The following is a 20753-nucleotide window of genomic DNA, read 5'->3' as shown; positions in this document are numbered from 1 at the left end:
AATATTTTCTCTGGGAAATTGTGTTCTAAATTCAAACAAATTGAAGGTCGAACAGCAACCTGGAACAATTAGTTTTGACCTCAGAGGTTCCACGAAACTGACTAACTGGTGATCAAACAAGAAACCATTCAGTTGCGACAAAGCATGAGAAACAAAGGAAAAATTGTCTACCCATAGCGAAGGGCACAGTGCTATTACTCAATAGCTAAATGAAATAGCTATTGAGGATCTCAAATGAGAAATATGAATAGATGTGTATTAATGGCCAGTCAAAACAAATGAACAAGAAGACAATACAAGAAGGGCGGGGATAAACTAACGGCAACAAACTTCTTTTATGACTATCTTCATAATCCACAGGCTTTGTAGAGGGAAACAAGAGTCATTGTCCTCAACAACTAACTCCCTTACTCCTCCACACAATGATGCAATCTGACAGAGGTTGTGAAACATTTGTGTATATTTTCTAAAAACACTAATACTCATCTTCCTTACGACCAGGAAGACACAACTGTCAGAGCTCGTGGAAACATGAGTTGCCTTGCCCAAGAGCTTTGTGTGTGCAGCCCCACCCTCGCCTGATCCACGCAACACCTTTTATGACTACTATCGGTTGCATTTCTCTCTTCGATATCATCTGTAGTCGTAACGATGACGCAAAAAGACAAGTGGCTTCCGTGGACCAAATACTTCCTCATTTAGCTTTCCCTCCATCCACACAAAAACTGAGTCACGGATTGGTGAATAGTTCTTTTTCTTTGTGCATGTGTACGTGTGCCTGTGCGCATGTGTAGCCATCAACCAGAAAGTCTCATGGGAAGTTGCAGTGAAATTGATGCATGCCAAGCAGCGACACATGGATGGATTGGGAGGCTCTGCCTTTGCCAAGGGGAAGATAAGTGCCGATGCTGCAGTAATAGAGTGATGGAGAAGGATGAGGATGGAATTGAAAGGGAGAAATAACACAAAAAAAAAGCGAAAACAATACAGTACAGCTGGTGTACCGGGCCTAGCTAGAACTGACAATGGCAAGGTGAAATGACCTGCATTCAGGTTGATATATGATATTTCAGCTTTTCTGATTGGTCCACCTTCCACAACAAGCCCTGGCAAGGCAAACACTCCCAACTGAACCTGCTGTCTCTCACCCCTGAACAAACAGCTATCACTCCGGAGACTAGGTGTCATGGGAGAGGAATACGTGGGTGTTGACTGATTCCCTCTCAAAGATTCAGGGTAGAATGACAGGGCAATCAAGTAAAAAACAAAACAAAACAATTACATCTTATATACAGACTAAGGCTGCGCAAGTCTGGTTTAAATTAAAATCTAGACTTTTGTTTTTTGTTTTGTTTCCTACAACCCCCAGACCCCCCACGCCCCATAAAAAGAACAATCAAATGATAATGACATTATTCTAAACTCGGAAAATGTGGCCCTTTAAACACAACCCTTAAACAGGAAGTACATCCCCCAAAAAATCTTTACAATATGTTCTGTGCAGCCCCACTAGTCGAAACACAGAACTCTGTGTTTGTGGAATACGAGTTATGTAGTAAAATCCACTCGTTTTGGTCCATCTAAGGGGGTGGCCATTCTGTTACTTGCTGTCAACTGGAAATGACATCACAGTTGCTCAGGGCTCAGGTACCAGGTATCAGCTTCATAAAACAGGTGAGCCGTGATTTGTTCTTACCTGAGCCCTGAGTAATTGTGATGTCATTTTCAGTCAACAGCAAGTGACAAAATGGCCTCCCCCTGAGATGGCTAAAACTAAAACAAAAAAAAATAAAACATGGGTTTCCTTTGCGTTTAACTCATTCACTGCCATTGATGAATTTATTGGTCTTTTCACAGTCCAGCCATTCAGTCCCAGAAATTTATTCATTTATTTATTTATTTTTTTCAAACTTTAGGGTAAAAGAGGGTCTGAAAATGTCTGGCAGTGAAGGAGTTATGAGACTGATAAAACACTTTAAATGTTGAACAAAAGTTGCTGCTCCCAAACAAAATTAACCTTTGTCCCTAAAAATCTAAACAAAATCTCATATGCAGTATAAAGCACTCCAGGTATACGTCACGTAGGTTGTCTACTTTTAATAACCATTTTTTTGGCAAGGGAAATAAAACCATCAACAAACATGAGGCTTTATGCATGCCCTGTTATATGCTAGAATTGCAAGTGAACTGCTTGGCTGCAACTAGCAAAAGCATTGTCTTTTCAATCTCAAGTAGTTTGTGGCATAAAGAAGTGATGTCAACTAGGGCCTAAATTCACTAGGCTATACTTCATGGCCACGCATTCCGAGCAGCACACAAACAAAATAATAACAATGTCCCTTTTCCAAAATGGCACCATTGACGTGTAAACAAATGGCTAAAACAACAATTGTTTTCACCCATGTTCTATTCTTTAAGGGGCCCCTCAGGCATAGCTAGGGTAATAAGATTATTCTTTTCTACTACGCAGCAGAAGAAAACACTTCCTCTATTGTCATTATCCAATAACACCTAATGCCCACCGCAGTCAAATGTAAACACAGGCCGAGGAAAGCATGCGCTCATTTTTCATTGTACAACCACCCCCACCCTACCCACCTTCTGTAATTCATAGGCCAATGACACAAAATACACATGTTCACCAACACAAATAGAGCACATAACACATTTGCTCACTCCCCGAAAGCAAACATACAGTACACTCATTGAGTAAAAGTTACTGGGCTAATGCACTATACAGAACAAAACTGTAAGCAATAAAGGAACAAATATCCTGTTCTGATGAAATTTTTATCCACTGCAAACTGGTGTGTGGACTAAGGGCTTATTTCGGTGAAAAAATATGCTCTCTTGACCTTGAGTTGATTTTTAGAATATCATTCGCCTGCATCACTGGATATGAGCTATGGAGACCAAAAGTAAATAGTTGTGATCTTAACAGCCAAGTCGAGACAAAGGACAAAATGGCAGTGTAGAAAGCTGGAACAGAGATAGGGAAAAGTCTCTTGACAGCATTACAGTAATGTTGATAAAAACAAATGGGAAATAAAGCAATTCAGAGCCAGCATGGAAGTCAAGATTGTTCCAAGCTCTTTACGGAACAAGAAAGAGCCATCATTGTCGTATCTAAATTTCCCTCATTCTTGTCTGATCTAATCACCGTAAGCAGGTAACACCAGAACGAGGAGTCAACTCTTGAGTACTCATCGATACCAAGTAAAAGATACTAGGACGGAACGATTAATTGCATTTTCAATATAATCGCAATTTGGGATCGGTAAGATCGGGTAAGGCTGCTGTTTAAATGGTCATTACTCAACTGACAGCGGATGGACCAGGTGATTCACTCTGTATAATACACACGATTAAGTAAAATGCCTATCTTGCCTGTGATGCAATCAACAGGAGAAATAGACCTTATTAATGCACTGAATAATAACATTCTATTTTACTCCATCGTTAAAATCAGGTAAATGTGTACAGTAAGTAAATGCATGAAATACCGTAGTGGACTGTTTGAGTGGATTGACATTGATGCAGTTTACTTCAGCCTGTATCCCACTCAGAGGCGAAAGGTTGAGAGTGTTTGCGAACGTAGTGAATGTTGATTTTTCGTCAGGATTTGTTCATGTTCGCAAACGGTCGTAAAGACATATGCCAGATGTTCTCCAACCGTTTTTATTATCGCAAACAGTCTTTCTGGTCCCACAAACGTCTTTGCGGCTGTATGCAACCTTGAACAAACCCTGACCAAAAATCAACATTCACTACGTTCACAAGCACTCGCAAACATTTGCCGCTCGGTGGGATACGAGCTTTACAAATGTTCTGTCAGCCATGCATTGCACTTCCTAAAAGTAGAACAGCCATCAGAGGGCGCGCAGAGGCTGGTATCAGCAGCCTTTGCGAGGACTCGACACCCTGAAATAAGGCCGGGATTGGCCCGATACTGATACCTGGTATCGGTACTCGCCCATAGCTACTTGATATAGACCACCAAGTTGAAATACAACACTATGACCACTAATTACAAGTCCAGTAGTGTTCAATAACTATTACCTGCAGTAATTGTACAGTGATATGTTGTTGTTTTTTGGACAGATGGTGTGGAATTATTCTCATTTGTGCACAAATGACAAAGTTTGTGAAAAAAATCCTCGAGTTTACTCAGTAGTTGCTTCAAATTTGTCACAATGTTTCGCAATGTTCACAATCTATAAAAGAAAACAAAGCTATCACAAATAGAGGATATTCCAAAAAAATGACATCATTTCAGGCCAAACATTTTTGACAAATCTTGTTGAAATATATATATATATTTTTTTTACAGAATGTATAGAAACTGATCAAGATGTTATATTTAATGTTTTATTTTTGTTCTGTTTTCGGGTTGAGCCATTCCATTCATGCCCAAAGAGCAGTCATTTAGCATCTTGGAATATGCTCATACACACTCACCCAAGACTGTGCAGCATTCCTTCAATGCAAAATTGAGAAAAAGTTCACCGGGATATTCACCACATCTTAAACAATTATGAAATTGGTCGCAGAACAATCTTATTATGTCCAACACCTAAATTATACTTTTTTTTTTTTCATGGCGTCACATGATTGTACAGACTGCTTCAGATCCTCAACAGTAGCCCAGCACAATGACACCCCGGTGGAGCGCTTTGCTTTTGCACACAGTGAATACATTTAAATTGATTTTTCTTGTGATGCTAAATCGGATTTGCATACTAATGAGTTGTAAACTGAAGATTATCAAAACAACGATGAATTACTTGTCAAAACAGACACATTTTGAAAAGGATTCTGGTGTAGCAGGCAGAATCACTGCTTTATAAAAAACCTGAAATGCAGTTCAAGTATTGAAAATGTTGATTCAACTGTAAGAACTGTTGTACCAGACTTACAGTATATGGCTCTATAGGGCCTGGTAATGTCAATGCTCTGTGAATTTTAATATTTCCAATTTTCGTATTAAAACCCATAGGCAAAATAAAAATAAAATAAATACTAACCTGCGGTGACAGGGCAGTGGGAGGCTGAGTGAAGAGTGTGGAGTGGGCTGCTGACCGTAGGCCATGTGCTCTCCTGACAGTCTGGTGCGTGAATGGCGCAGACAGTACCTCCTGCTAAAGAGAAGACGTGAAGAGGACGATAGGAGAAGATCGTCAGCTCAAATTGGAAATAACGTGACTGTGATGTAGCACAGTTAAACACCAGCAGAGTTGACAGTAGCTTCCTAGAAAGAGGATTAAAATATATAATAAATAATGAGGCGCGAAAGTGGATGCTGTTGGCCTTCCTCTTCTTATCACAGACTACAGTGATTTACTTTATGTTGCAATTTAAACACACCATGTGCTTGCAAAAGTCTGTGCAAGATGTTATCAACCAACCCATGTGTGTGTATTCCCATTATTCAAACTCAGAGTAAAGATAAGTTAGCGATCGTATGGGATACTCTTATACCAAACGGAATGAAAAGACCTCCCAATAACTATTATTATTATATGTACCCCTGCTCTGTGGTTTGTCTTTTCATCCTCCAGAGGTCTGATGACAAATCAACTCGGTGCAATGTGTATACAATGCAACCTCTAAAGTCTGTTGCCTGAGGAACCGATGATTTCTATTTCCACTATTTGCTATGGGATGGGGTCGACCAGCATCCGGAACGGAATGTGTTTGACCTTAGGATGATAAGCAGCAGCAATCAGTTTTAAAAACTTTACTGGTACATTTTAAGGGCATGTTATATCAAGTCAGTAAAGTAACACAAAGGGTGAACAGTACATGAGAGGTTAAGATATTATCCCAAATAAATTGGGATTGTGAACTAACTATTTGAGCATTTGGTTAATGTTGAATAAAATGAAAGGTCTGCAGCCACTTCGGTTCTTGTGGCACTGCAGCAAATTTACGTACAAAGTAACAAAGATGCCGCTGTAACATAATACAGGTTGGTCTACCAGTATTATAGGCCATTTAAAGCGGGTTTTCTAGAGTTACCATGGCAATGACACATTTCCGTATTATGTAAACATACCGTTAAAATGGTTTTAAAGATATTTTAATGAGTGTTTATTGGTTTGAATGGGAAGTCAACCCAAACATATTTTTTTTCCAGAATATGTTCTATGCAGGCCGACTGATTCAAATACTGCATTCTGATTAATATTGCCTTTGTGGAATATGAGAAATTGACCCGTTTTTATCTAGCTCAGGAGGCGGCCATTTTGTCCCTTCTCTCGACTGAAGATGACATCAAAGTTGCTCAGAAAACGACCAATAACGTCTCACCTGTTTTCTGAAGTTGAGACGTGATTGATCGTTATCTGAGCCCTGAGCAACTTGGATGTCATCTTCAGTAACAAAATGGCCACCCCCTGAGCTAGCTAAAAAAGGGTGGATTTCTCATATTTCACAAACGCAATATTAATCAGAATGCTGTGTTTGGACTGGTGGGCCTGCATGGACCATATTCTGGAAACAAATGTTTGAGTTGACTTCCACTTTAACGGTCTGCTCATTGTTGGACTGATGGTTCACAAGAGATGGAAGGATGAGCCTTCCAACTTCATCTGAATTCATTAACGTAATCAGACTGGCACAGATTATGTCATACCTGCGGTGTCCTTTCAGCCTTGATAAACAATTAAAAAAAATCCTTTCAAAAGGCTATAAAACAAGGTATTGTTACAGAAAAATTGAGGTAAGAATATGGCAGTGTTCATATTCAAAACTAAAGAGCAGCTAGCCGCAGTTCAAACTCAAATGTGACTTTCATGTTTGAAAATCCTTCACACTTTCAACGGTTCAGTACCAGTAAAGCAGGAACACTGGTCACAATCGATGACTGTTTGCCTTGCCAGTATCTGCAAGCAAGGACTATGAGGTAGCCGGTTAATGAAAGATTTTCTATTATTAATCACAAATGTGTTAGCAGGATTTGCAAGATAAATTACAGCAACTTTGCTTGGCCCGGGCTAGGCAATCCAATGCTTGACCACTCTACCAGTTCCAAAGAGGACACCGCACAAGAGCTCACCATTAAGATAAGCAGTGAACCTTACTACTATGATCGAGTGCTGCTGCGGAATTATTGCCTCTTGCTTATCTATTTTAGGTCAGGCGTACTGCATCAACCCTTCGAACCTCTAGTGACGACAAACAGTGTCTATGAACAATTCGCAAGACTCTCTTCCAGTCTGTTCCTATGAAGGAACAACTTAACACAAGAACGTCACTGCGATTCAAGCAGTGCAATAAAATCATAGTGAACTTAACTTGAGAATGTCTTAAAGTTAACCGACAATCCAAATTATAGACAGACTTCAAACCGTGTCTACAGACAAGACACAAGACCAGTGTATTCCTACGAAGGAACACCGGATTAACAAGAATGCCACCGCGATTCAAGCAGCGCAATAAAACCAGAGTGACTGCTTTCTTCACAGATGCAGTATATAACACATGAAGTGTGTTGAGAGCATTAACTGTGACCTATCGGCACCATCAGGCCTGTGGGCCATGGAGGGGAGGCACCAATCTATTTCGAGAGATTTGATTGTCAGAGAAGACAGCAGCTGTTCTCTCCAGATACCTGCTCTACAACAACCCAAGTGGAATCATACAGCAATTCATACGCACGCAAAACACGCGTCTCAGTCGCCTGATACGAGAGAACCAGCAGATTAAAATACAATAACAACACATTTCTCCTTTCGTGGATACAAAAACAAACGAGTTTGGAATACAGCGTTTCTTCCTGGAGTGACAAATGGAAGTTTTAAAGAGGAAGTCAGCCCAAACATATTTTTTTTCCAGAATATCTTCTATGCAAGCCCACTAGTTGAAACAACTAAATATTCTGATAAATGTTGTGTTTGTGGAATAAGAGTTCATCCACCAGCTAGCTCAGGGGGTGGCCATTTTGTCACTTCTGTCGACTGAAGATGATATCGAAGTTGCTCAGAGCTCAGATAACGACCGATCATGGCTCAGCTTCAGACAACAAGTGAGCTGTGATTGGTCGTTATCTGAGCATTGTCGATGTCATCTACAGTCAACGGGAGTGACAAAATGGCCGCCCCCTGAGATGGCTAAAAGTGGGTGCATTTTGCTGCTTAATTTATATTCCACAAACACAATATTAGTCAGAATGCCGTATTTCAACTAGTGTGCCTGTATCGAACATATTGGTTGACTTCCCCTTTTGGCAGCAAAATCCACCCGTTTTTGGCCATCTCAGGGACCAGCCATTTTGTCACTTCGGTTTTCTGACAGATGCTCAGGGCTCAGATTACGAGCAATCATGGCTCAGCTTCAGAAAACAGGTGAGTCGTGATTGATCGTTACATGAGCCCTGAGAAACTTCGATGTCATCTTCAGTCGACAGAAATGACAAAATGGCCGCCCCCAGAGATGGCTAAAAACGGGTGGATTAACTCTTATTCCACAAACGCATTATTATTTAGCAGAATGCCTTGTTTCAACTAGTGGGCCTGCATAGAACATATTCTTGAAAAAAAATATGTTTGGGTTGACTTCTCTTTAAATATTTAGGTCAGCTCGGCAGGGTACAAAGTTTTAATTTTACAGGAAGGTCAAATGTTTTGAAGTGACTCCCTGTACGGCAACTACTGCCTACCCACTATGTATATTATAGAGAGTTATCACTCTGGAGAATAAACAGGAATGGAATGTAAATAAGACACGCGCGCACACACAAATTATGCCTGAACCAAAGCTTGCTTTCTTGCAACATACCAAAGTGAAGGTACAAGGAATGCTGGGATGGAAACCAGATGAAGGTTCGCCATTCCTAACAGCGGTGAGTTGAACTGAGCCATCGAAAAGGGGCTCCAAAGTACACTCCATCAGAGTCAAACGGCCGCCAAAGCCTGACATCTATTTGTGGTGGACAAAAGTAGATCATATCAGGCCAGTAGAGGTAAATGCTGCTGAGGGTAACTGCAGACAAATTAACAGGGATGTTATCATTTCCGAGTTAAGCGATCACAAAGATCAACCAAGCATAGAAACTTGCAAAAGGAAGCCTCTCGAGAAAGGAGTGCAAGAGCGCCATTTTTACTCATTTCATGTTTCCTTCTCCCCATTTGGGTTGAATGCACAGAATTACTTAATACCACATACTGAGAATCGATGGACATTAGCCTGCAACGTTATGTTTCAGCATTACTGCAGAGGCTCTTGGTGACAATGAACAAAAAAAAAAAAAAAAAAGAAATATTACTGCGCGATAGATGATGTGCTTTATTTTATTATCCGACCAGCTCTCATTCTCTTATCTTTCAGTTTCTCATTCACCATCTCAACCCTTGCGAGGGGAAAAGCAGTTGGCCCGCTGGAGAACGGGAAAGATGGCGGGGGCAAAAGCGGGCAGGCGAAAAGGCAACCGCTGGCCACAGGGAGGAGAATAAAGACAAGAAGACGGGAGTTTGGAAAGGAAGAGAAAAATGGCATTTCCAACACATTAAGCACAAATAGTAAAACTAGTGGCTAGCCATGCAGACTAAAGACGGTGGGCAACTGCTGAGTGACCGCAAGCCATTGGAGACATTTGGAGCAGATTTGATTCAGTCAGAGGGGCTTCCCTGGAAATCCACTGATGACAAGCTGGAGCTCAGGGATATAAAACCAAAGCGGTTTGAAACTCAAACGCATTCATGGCAAAGGCAAATGAAATGTAATCAAAGGGGAAATCAACCCCAAACATATTTTTTTTCAGAATAGGTTCTATGCAGGCCCACTGGTTGAAATATGGCATACTGGTTAATATTGTGTTTGTGGAACATGAGTTAAGCAGCAAAATGCACCCACTTTAAGCTATCTCAGGGGGCGGCCATTTTGTCACTTCTGCCGACTGAAAATGATGAAGATGACATCCAAGTTGCTCAGGTTCTCTGATAACGACCAATCACAGCTCACCTGTTTTCTGAAGCTGAGCCATGAGCATCTGTGATGTCATCCTCAGTCGACAGAAGTGACAAAATGGCCGCCCCCTGAGCTAGCTAAAAAACGGTGGATTTCTCATATTCCACACACGCAATATTAATCAGAATGCCGCGTTTAGTGTCCCGGCATAGAACATATTCTGGAAAAAAAAACATGTTTGGGTTGACTTCCGCTTTAACCCTTTCATGCAAAGTGGTCACGACAGTGGACGGCTATTTAAAAGTTGCTTTCGCCTATATTAATTAAACTTAAAAAAAAACATTTCTATTTTAAATAATAACATTACATCATAATGAATGCATGAAAGGGTTAATCAACCTTTCACAAAAGCAAATTCACATGTGCATCTGCAGAGAAACTTAGCTGACAAACCTCACTTACGCGGCACTGTTTGCGACCCGAATTTATTTTCTCTTGCGCAAAGTTTTTAAAGCCTGGACAGCAAAAAGGCCATTTGCTCTTTTAGAAGACAAACAGCTGATCCGTCATGTTGGCCCTCTAATTAAGTGCATTAACTTTAAATGAGACAGGGAAACCTTTCCAATGTAATTCTTCACTCTTGCAGCAAACACGATATACCGAATTTCCTCATTGGTCCTCGGGAGTGTTTCTTTGCTCAAATGTAGTGAGTGCCAGTCATAAATGAGCCGAGCTGAGCAGTCCAAAAATGGAAAGTAATAATAAAATTTAAAAAAAAATGATTAAAAACAGACAAATCTGAAAAAAGGTTCAATAATCTTATGCTTAAAGTCTTTTCAACAAAGTCAAGAGGTTATTTTTTTTATTTTTTTTTTAGATTTTATGCCAATATTTTCCTTTTTACTGAAAATGAATATCGCCTCCGAGCATCGATTATCGGCCTCCTTGACCGCTAACAAAAAAAAAAGCATATTGGTCCATCTCTAAAGGAAATACAAAAAAAAGTATTTTTCAAAGACTTGTCAGTGACAATTATGCAAACCGTATACTGCTTGTAAAGTTGGACAAGGGGAAGAAGCGGCACAAATGTGTGAGAACAATATAAACCAGACAGAAGGGGAGATGGGTGCATCATCAGTATCCGGCTTCGCGAGTTATCGGCTAACAAACATGGAAAGACTCACCCACGCACATGTGTGATGCAATCACAACTTTCGTGCATACGCGCGTACGAGTATGAGGGTCATGGAGGCGAGTGCGCAGGGAGGAGGCTGTCATCTTAGCATCGTCCACCGCTGCGCCGCTAATGAATGGCCAGGCTTTCATTCCTAATGGAAAACAGCAACTTCGCGGGCTTTATCCCAGGTTGGTGGACAACAAAAGGGACGCGACGGACCCAAAACCAAAAATCATTCAAAAGTCGGAAAGGTCGATTTAGCCAAAAATCTCAGAACAAAGTCCTCCATATTTTATTACACGATTGAATTCTAGCTGTTGATTTTAAAATGTGGCTCCTTAGGCCTTGTAAGTAAGGATCAAATATGAAGAAGGAGGGAATGACAGCAGCAATTTCGGAAAGACCTGGGGGACATCTAAAAACATTGCTTGGAATGTGTCGTTTATTTAATTTCACACAAAAAGGCACAAACGCAACCCTCGGGCCACTGCGATAAAGCTGACCATCAGCAGAAGTGTCGCTTTGAATCGGGAACTGAAAATTGAAAATCGAATCAGGTCTTGAGTGATAGGTTACACCCCTACAAACAACCATTTACGTTCACACCTAAGGACAATTTAGGGTACAGATGCAACGATTAAGCCACATTTAATCGAGTATGATAATCGAGTATGAATAATCGATAAATCGTTTGGATTCCTTTTTTAATTTGAAAACATGTTACGGACCAACCCAGTAACTGGACCATTATTATATTATTTATGTTTTTGCACAGTCAATTGGAAATAATGTCTTGTTTTGAAAGGATGAATATTCAAACGTGTTTTTTTTTTTTTTATCCAATTCATTGATTAATCCGCAAAATAATGAACGGGTTGATTTATCATTAAAATAATTGTTAGTTGCGGTCATAATTTAGAGTATTAAATTAACGTAACGTGCATGTTTTGGGACCGATGCTAGTACAGGATGAGACCCGCACAGGAAGACCGGTCCGGATACAAAACCATCACCAAAGTATGAACCGCACGATATTTGAAAAACTTGCGATATGGGTGTTGAATACAGCGATATCGATACTATTGCGATATCTAACAGGCACCTAAAGTAATGACATTTTTATAATTCAATAAAAGAAGTAAACATTTTACATGCAGTAAAATAAGCAAGCTAAATGTACTGTTAGCTAAATATTTGGAAATCCCCTGGATAAATAGTCAATTATTGGATGGCGATGCTCAATTAAGTTTTAAGTCAAATTCAGACAAAAGCACAGAAGTCCAAAAGAAATGTACTCGATATTTTTTTCGATTTACTGTGCGACCCTAGTATGAATTTTGAGGCCGATGTGCTAACCAGTCAGCCAACAAGCTGCTTGTTGCAAATAGTTTTGTTTTTTGTTTTTTAAAGGTTATTCATTGCGCAACAGTTGTCCCCAACTTCAAATATAAATGAAGCGTTAACGTCTTCGTGGTTGGATGTATGAGCCATGTGCTCCGAGGGTTTGAGGAGTAGCCGCAAGTATGACACGATGAGTCTGCGTTCTAACTGAAGTTCACCACATCAATCTCATTTTTATGGCTTTTTTCTCTGCTGAGCTGACATATTATGTTGGACGGCTCGCCTCAGGACAAGATTCGATTCACAAGACACATTTACTCACGTTCACATTCACTGAACGTATCGTCACAACCACCGTATGATGGCAATCAATCCATCACGCACGCTGCATTACAAAACGTTGACCAGACTTGCACACTTTTTTTTTTTAATTGAGAGAACAGATAATGGTCGAACAATTACGACCGAGATCTAAGTGGTTGAAGGGAAAAGACGCGCATTACGGTGGCCATAATCATTTGACTTTGGCATGTCATTGGTAGGGATGTAACGATTCACTCAAGCCCCGATTCGATTGGGTTTTCGATTTTCAGTTTCCGATTTTGAAAAAAAATCGCTACCATGCTAGTCTCTGTGCGCTAGTGTCGTGCTGCAGCCATCCACAAACGCAATACGCAATGATGTTTGGCGCAAGCGCATAATTTGAGCTGGACATTCAAAATGTGGTATGCATCCGGAAATTTTAAATGGAAAAAAATTTAAAGGCATCATTTTTTTGATGCCGAGTTCATAAACGCAACAATCGGTGGATAATCCGAGATTATTGAGACGTCATTTTTTTTGCACTCTAAATTGGTATATTCTAATGGCCTAAGTATCTTGTCTTTTGTTAGGTGTTGCTGCACAGTTCGATGCGTTTCGATTCGATTCGATCACTTGATTAATTTATTGTTACATCCCTAGCCACAGCGGACATGTCTATTGAAAAAGATGTTGTGGAGAGTGTTAAGAAAGGAGATAATGGATTAGACAACCTCCATATAGCTATAGTAGTGTTTATACAGTTACCGCGGCAACAGCAGCCCAGCCAATTGAAAAGCTCACATTCACAAATCTTGCTTCAAAATGAACCTTTATATTCGTCAAGCAGAAAGGCGCAGTAGCAACTAGTCATGAAAATCTTGGCACGCTACATTACAAATATGGCCCCGGGCTGACGATTCAAAAGCAACGAAATGGTGTTGGAATTCTCCCACTCCCATTTAACCCTTCCGTCGCCTTGGCCTTGTTCGTCAAGTTCATGCCCAGGTTGGGTTACTCCCTGAAGGCCAAAGCCAGTACAAGGTTCAAGCAGTGCAAGTTAAAGCTGCAGCTTCACTTTGCTGATTTGCACTAGTCCTCTGCTAACCAACCGCATTTTACTAACATAACTCCTGTCGCTAAATGCTCAACATTGAACCTTCATATATGGAGAAAACTGAAAAGACTTCATGACTATAAAGAGAGGTTGGATTCTCTCAAAGTATAAATGGCCCACATAATCCGCAAATAACATCGGCAGAGTTTTTTCCATATCCAGAAATAGAACCCCCACACCACCAGTGGAACACAATGCTATTTTAAATTGCTATGGCATGTGCCCAGAAAAAAAAAAAAAAAAACTCTCACGTGGAGCTGATGATTGTAGACAGAACAGTGTGTCAAGTCTGTCTGTATTACCCCAGTAAAGAGTGGAATTGAATAAATACGGTGTAGCCATGTAACGAGTCACTCAAGCCCCGAATCGATTCGATTTTCATTACCGATTTTTTTATTCGATTTAAAAAAAAAATCGCTACCATGCTTGTGCGCTAGTGCTGCGAACGCAATACGCAATGATGTTCGGCGCAAGCGCATAATTTAAGATACGCATTCAAAACGTGGTTTGCCTCTGGAATGGAAAAAAAAAAAAAAATGAAAGACATCATTTTTTAGCACTCTAAATTAGTATCTTCTAATGACCTAGGTATGTCATGTCTTTTGTTAGGTGCCGCTGTATAGAGCTCGTGAGCGCCGAGATGTCTGAGGTCGATGCGTCTCGACTCGAATCGATTATTCGATTCATCGGTTTGAATGGATTTTCGATTCATCGTTACATCCCTAGTACGTTGATTAGGTTACATCAAATAACCTTTATTAGTCCCACAATAAGGAAATTTGCATCGTTCCAGAAGCAATAGTGGTTACGGGCAAACAAAACAACAACAAAAAAGAACAAAAACAAGGAGGATGCAGAAATGTAGGCTACCTACTCATTGTATGTTGAAATGATTCGGAGATGTGCTGAATAGCCAAAGGGAGGGAACGGGCCCAAATCAATTTTATTGTGTGTGGTATCAAGATCACATGAACACATGACCTTCAGGGTTTTATTAGTGTATTTTTTGCAGTTTCCCCAAATGACAGCGGTATTTACTCTAGACCCCAAGAACTGGGGCGACTTCAGCAAGCACAAGACCGCAAGCCTTTCAAATTGCCTCTCGGCATTTTAGGAGCTCCTATTTGGATTCGTTTGATTTGTTTTTTTGTTTTTATCAAGCAAAAGGCACCCAGAATCCTGCCCTAAATGCACTATTGAAGTGAAAACCAAACGCCGTCTCCATGGCAATTCTCTGGCAGAAGTGTCCTCCAACATCTCCTCTATCCTATTTATAGACGAGTGGATGACTGGTTAGCTGGCAAAGGATGAGGAACGCTGGAGCGAAACATGTCTGCAACCCTGCGAGCTGTTTGTCTTTGTCCTCACATCTCTGCTTTGTAACAAGAAAACAAGCTGAAAAAAAAAAAAAATCGCTCGCGCTGGAGTTTGCACAAAGTGCAGCGTGTCAAAAGCGTGACGGGGCCCATGTACAGAAAGTTTGGAAACACAAACAATTTCAAACGTTTCCCGACTTGCCGACTGTAAATGAGGGGGCCGCCAACTTTTTGGAAGCAGAGAGCTACTGATTTTGGGCCACCGGTTTGATACACACTGCTGAAATAACCGATTTGCTCAAGTTACGTTTAATCGCATATTCTGATTATTCGCCGTTACTGGGGCTGCTCGAGTATGAAAAAAAAATATTCATCACGTTTTATTTTGGTCGACGATCATTTATTTTTTTGGTACAAAAGAGGAAAATGTTTAAACGCAAAAAAATATAAAGACAAATAAATGTACCGGTAAGTAAGTTCCTTTTGGACCAAACAAAATGCATAAAATTAATTATAAAATTAAAAAGCTGCAAATGTGTAAGTTCAAGTATGATTTCCTCGCGTAAGCAAACATTGGGTATAAATCATATTAATAATCATTTTTTACGATTATGCCAATTTTGCAATCGTGGAAATCCTAACCGTAATTGAATTTCGATTAATTGCACAGCCCTATTCGTTATTATGTGGTCGGGGCAGGAAGTGGCTAATTCAACTAGGTCGACGAGAAAAAAATTGTTGACAAAAATTGCTGCCTTGGAACGAGAGGCAGGGCGATTAGCATATATAAACATACATTAAAAAAACATATACAAGCCACACCTTCAAATAAACCATATTTATCTATGTTGCAAAATTAGATATTTACTGCATTTACGGAACAATTTCAAACTGTAAATGTACATGCATGTACCTGAAAAGATTCTTTCCTAAAAGTGCCTTTGAACACGGCAGCAACGTTGCTGATTAAAACGGAACAGATCCAAGAGAAAATAAAGTACTTCATTTCACTCTCCACTACCACTCCAGTTTGTCAGCTCTACTTCCGCACACCACCTAATTCACAACCTAGCGCATAGCGCCCTCGCCTGTTGAACTCCTCCACCTGCAGTCGCATCCTATTAAAGGCAATTGCATTGTTTTGTATTGTAATTCCGGTTAGAGGAAGAAAAATCCACAGAATAGCCGCACCTTTATATAAGACGCATGGTTCAAAACCGAGAACAAAGAGGGGCAGCGTATAGTCTGGAAAATACGGTAATCGCTTGAATTTCTTGACCTCAATGTGTTTGAGACCATGTGAATTTGAAGGTGTTTCCAAACTTTTGACTGCTAATGCCTACAGTACATACCGTAAATAATGAAACTGGCCAAATTTGTACACAGGAGCTTTCCGCCCAACAGCGGCAACAATTATGTATTCATACTGCCATAGAAATAAACGCGACAGCATGCTAATGTAACAACTTGAAAATGACAGCCTTTTGGAGAACAAAAAAAAGGTTGTTGCTAGCATCCAGTGTGGCGGTCTGAGTGCGGACCCAAACGGTAGCCATTGAAGAGTTTAAATCCACGGTGAACATTTGCTGCTCTTGTTGGGTACTCACGGTGCAGTGTGCTGTCAATTTAGTCAAAATCAAGGAGCAAGAGAATAGCCAAATTTTGAAGCATCTTACATAAGCAATCTTGTTAGTGGCCACAATCCTTGAGGTGCCTTTGAGTCGAGACAGGATTGCCTCCGTCATATCATCCCGTTAGACACAACTGACTTTCATGTGACAGGAGAAAACATTTTAGTCCAAATAGGGGTATGGAACTGGATGCCAAGGTTAGGTCACGGAAGTCATTCAGAAATCTTTTTCATTTAGTTATTAAGGCCAAACCCCACATCAGATCATATTTTTTCAGGATTAGCTTCCAAAGTGCTGATTTAGCGGTCGTGTAGTTCAACATCAAATTTAGAAGAAACTTGCCTTTCATTTAACTTGGTTAACATCCGATCATGTCATCATGATATGGAGGACAGACATGCAGGTTGTGTTATTCCTGCACCATGCGTTGTGAGTAGGGGTGTAACGATTAATGGAAAATCGATTTAAAAACGATTCGATTTTCGATTTTCAATTTGATCCCACTTTAAAAAAACATTTATTTTTTTTAAATCGCTACCATCCTTGTCTCTGTGCGCGAGTGTGGTGCTGCAGCCATCCACAAACGCAACACGCAATGATGTGTGGCGGAAGCGCATAATTTGATCTACACATTCAAAATGTGGTATGAATCTGGAATAGAAAAAATTTATAGAGATATTTTTTTTTTATACCGAGTTCATAAAGGTAACACTCGGTCTAACTGATTATTCGATTAATCGATTAAATGTTTTTGCATCGATGCATAATGTAAGCAGTTTAAATTAGGGATGTAACGATTAATCGGAAAACGTTTAATCGCTTTAACAGGCATGCTCTATATTGCCCCAGATTAGAGGTGCAACGATTCATCGGTTTTTGATTTGATAATCAATGAATCATTCAGATACCTGTTTTTTAACTTAAAATTGTCCAAGTGCTCGGAATTTCAGTTTAAACAGTAAACAGTTTCCGATTCCTGTAATCCTCCATGAGAGCGGACTGATCATCTTTGTGTTGAATCAAAAGAAAACTTTTGCTTTTACTTTGGAAAACAATGGTCAACATTTTTGCCAATTCTGACTTGTTCCTGAACCAAGCCAGTCACCGAATTAACAATCATTTTATTTGTGCATTTTGTGCACTGACAATTTGAAATCATATCCTGGGATGGAAATGAAAAGGTGTTTTTTCCAATCAAATTCCTCGATTAATCGACTAAATAATCGACAGATTAATCGATGATTAAAATAATCTTTCATTGGCGCCCTACTGCAGTTATTGATCCATTGCTGATATAAGAGTCATTTAAAAGGGAGCTCTATCCACAGATTCATTAAAAGACAGTTTGGTAGAGATGGAGAATGATCAATTACCATTAGAGTCAGGCAGTAAGACAGTGCAAATAGTGCAGAGGTCTGTTGAAAAGAGGCGAGCGTCATTATTCTCCACATGCAAAGTGAATCTCCCGTGTCTGCCTTCCATGGCAATACTCCAGCATGTGTAATTACAGTGTAAACAAGGCAGCCGATGCAATTCGAGTTTCCTGGGCCCCATGAAGTCACTGAATGTGCTCAGAGACTGATTGGTCGCAGTTCAGGCTCAGTACTTGACTTCTGCCTCTCTAATGAGGTTGCTCACAACGTCTCGCAGCAAATGCAAACGGATCATTTTAAACAAGGGCTGAGACAGAGAGAAAAGCCACAACAGTTTGGGAATTACTGGTGGGTCCATGACATATACTCTTTATTCCCTCAAATGTGTATATTGCTGTTTGCTATTTTTTACTAATTTAATGCAATAATTAATTCACTTTCTAGCCGGGAGGTAACAATTAATCGAAAATCGATTAAAAATCGATTCAAACCGATTAATCGACGCACTCACAAGCCCTACACAGCAACACCTAAGAAAAAACAGAACATACCTAGTAGGGATAGGCCGATTATCGGCCGGGCCGATTATTGGCACGGGCCTTTTTTAAAACTCTGCTGGCCGATAATAAATCAATTTAATACTGTGGAAATCACAACAAAGATATGTGAAAGTTTAACATTTCTGTCATTTTGACATTTTCATTTACTGTGGGAAACTACTTGGAGCTATTGTTTACGTTTTCCTTTATGCTTTTTAAGACATGCTGCCAATCCTGGGTGCTCCCTGAACTTTTTGTTAGAATTTTATAACAGAGATGTATACTGTCAAAAATTTCGTAATTTTTTTCTTAATTTCGTAATAATGATTTTGAAAAAAAAATCACCATTAAGCAAACCTGAAACATTGTTCAATAAACATGCTTAAAGACATGACAACAAAATTAAGAGTACATTTTCTTTAGATTTTCAATATTTCCCTTTCACTGAAAATTAATATCGGCTCCAAATATCGGTTATCGACCGCCTCGACTACTAATAATCGGTACAGGCCCCGGAAAAAAAAGCATATCGGTCTATCTCTAATACCTAGGCTATTAGAAGATACAAATTTAGAGTGCTAAAAAATGATGTCTTTAAATGTTCTTTCCATTCCACATGCATACCACATTTGGAACGTGTAGATCAAATTATGCGCTTGCGCCAAACATCATTGCGTATTGACACTCAAGAATCTTTTTCAACATTTTTCAATAGACAGAAAGGCCCACAAGTCCCTTTCCATCAAATTTCTCAAAGTTGGTGAGGCAACACTGTAAAACATTGCAACGCTATTCTCTCTGTAGTCTATATCTCCAGCTGCTTAATTTGCATTGATCAGGGATTGATGACTACTATTCATCTGCTTAAGTTCCATTTTAATAGACGTGTTTAATCTTCACGCTCATTTAATGGCTCCAGGCACAAGTATCGCCGTAGTAATAAAGCTCCCAAGTGACGGCGGCAACTAACGTGCCAACTACTACTCACGAGTGAATAGGGGGCCAGACAAAAAAAAAAAAAAAGGAAAAGCAGCAACCAACAAACAGCAGCCCGCTTCGCAACGGACATTTCAAAGCCACTGTGGAGAAAGAATCTTCTCAAGTGGAAACAAACATGCACTCCCTCCCATTAACCGGGACGCCCTCAACACAAGAGTGATGTCACATTCATCCAGTTGAACAGAGGCCAGCAAAGACCTCATTGACATGGCAACAGAACACAACCAGGTTTCGGCCAGCAGGGAACGTCCGTAAGCTCTGTAAAGTCTGTGAAGCACAGGAGACACCTGATCTTACGATCAAATCAGTCAGACAACAACGTTGGCTGCTGTTTGCAACACAGCAAGAAAAAGGCAAGCAGGAGGCAGAAAAAGTTATGACCACTTTTACCTGCTTAGCTTGATGTGTTTGTACTTACTACTAGGGATGGAATGATTCACTTGAGCCCTGATTCGATTCGATTTCCAATTTTCAGTTCCTGATTTTCGATTCAGTTTTTTTTTTCTTTTTTCAAATCGCTACCATGCTTGTCTCTGTGCGCTAATGAGGTGCTGCAGCCATCCGCAAACAAAATAGGCAATGATGTTTGGCGGAAGCGCATAATTTGAGGAAAAACATTTGGAAAAACATTTAAAGGCATCTTTTTTTTAGCACTCTACATTAGTATATTCTAATGACTTAGGTATGTCTTTTGTTAGGTGTTGCTGTGAGTGTCGAGATGCCCGCGTTCGATTCGTCTCGATTAGGGATGTAACGATGAATCGAAAACCGATTTAAAATCGATTCGCCACGATTAATCGATTCGATTAATCGAAAAATCGAGTTGATTAATAACTTCATCTAGAAAATGATGTCTTGAAATGTTTTTTTTATTCCAGATGCGTAGCACATTTTGAATGTGCAGATCAAATCATGCTTTTGCGCCAAGCGTCATTGCGTATTGCGTTTGTGTGTGGCTGCAGAACCACACTAGTGCAGAGACAGGCATGGTAGCAATTTTTTTTAAATCCGGAACTGAAAATCAAAAAATCGGATCGAATCGGGGCTTTCGTGA

The 20753-nt window shown here is 40.0% G+C and overlaps 1 protein-coding gene across 2 annotated transcripts in view; it reads right to left on the bottom strand.

Moving 5' to 3' along the window:
• Window positions 1-20753, bottom strand: part of mcu (mitochondrial calcium uniporter) — a 53794-nt gene that overhangs the window by 24329 nt on the left and 8712 nt on the right. Inside the window, exon 2 of one of the 2 annotated variants that reach the window (XM_086045803.1) lies at window positions 5025-5138. In XM_086045803.1, the coding sequence (XP_085901929.1) occupies window positions 5025-5138 (114 nt within the window). The remainder of the gene's footprint in view (window positions 1-5024; window positions 5139-20753) is intronic. The other variant, XM_086045804.1, reaches the window with a different exon arrangement.

Source organism: Filicampus tigris, chromosome 11 (genome assembly GCF_054856515.1).
Source record: "Filicampus tigris isolate MCC_2025a chromosome 11, RoL_Ftig_1.0, whole genome shotgun sequence".
NCBI classification, from domain to species: Eukaryota; Metazoa; Chordata; class Actinopteri; order Syngnathiformes; family Syngnathidae; genus Filicampus; species Filicampus tigris.
Note: the sequence above shows the minus strand (reverse complement) of the source record. Positions and strands in the feature narration are given on the sequence as shown.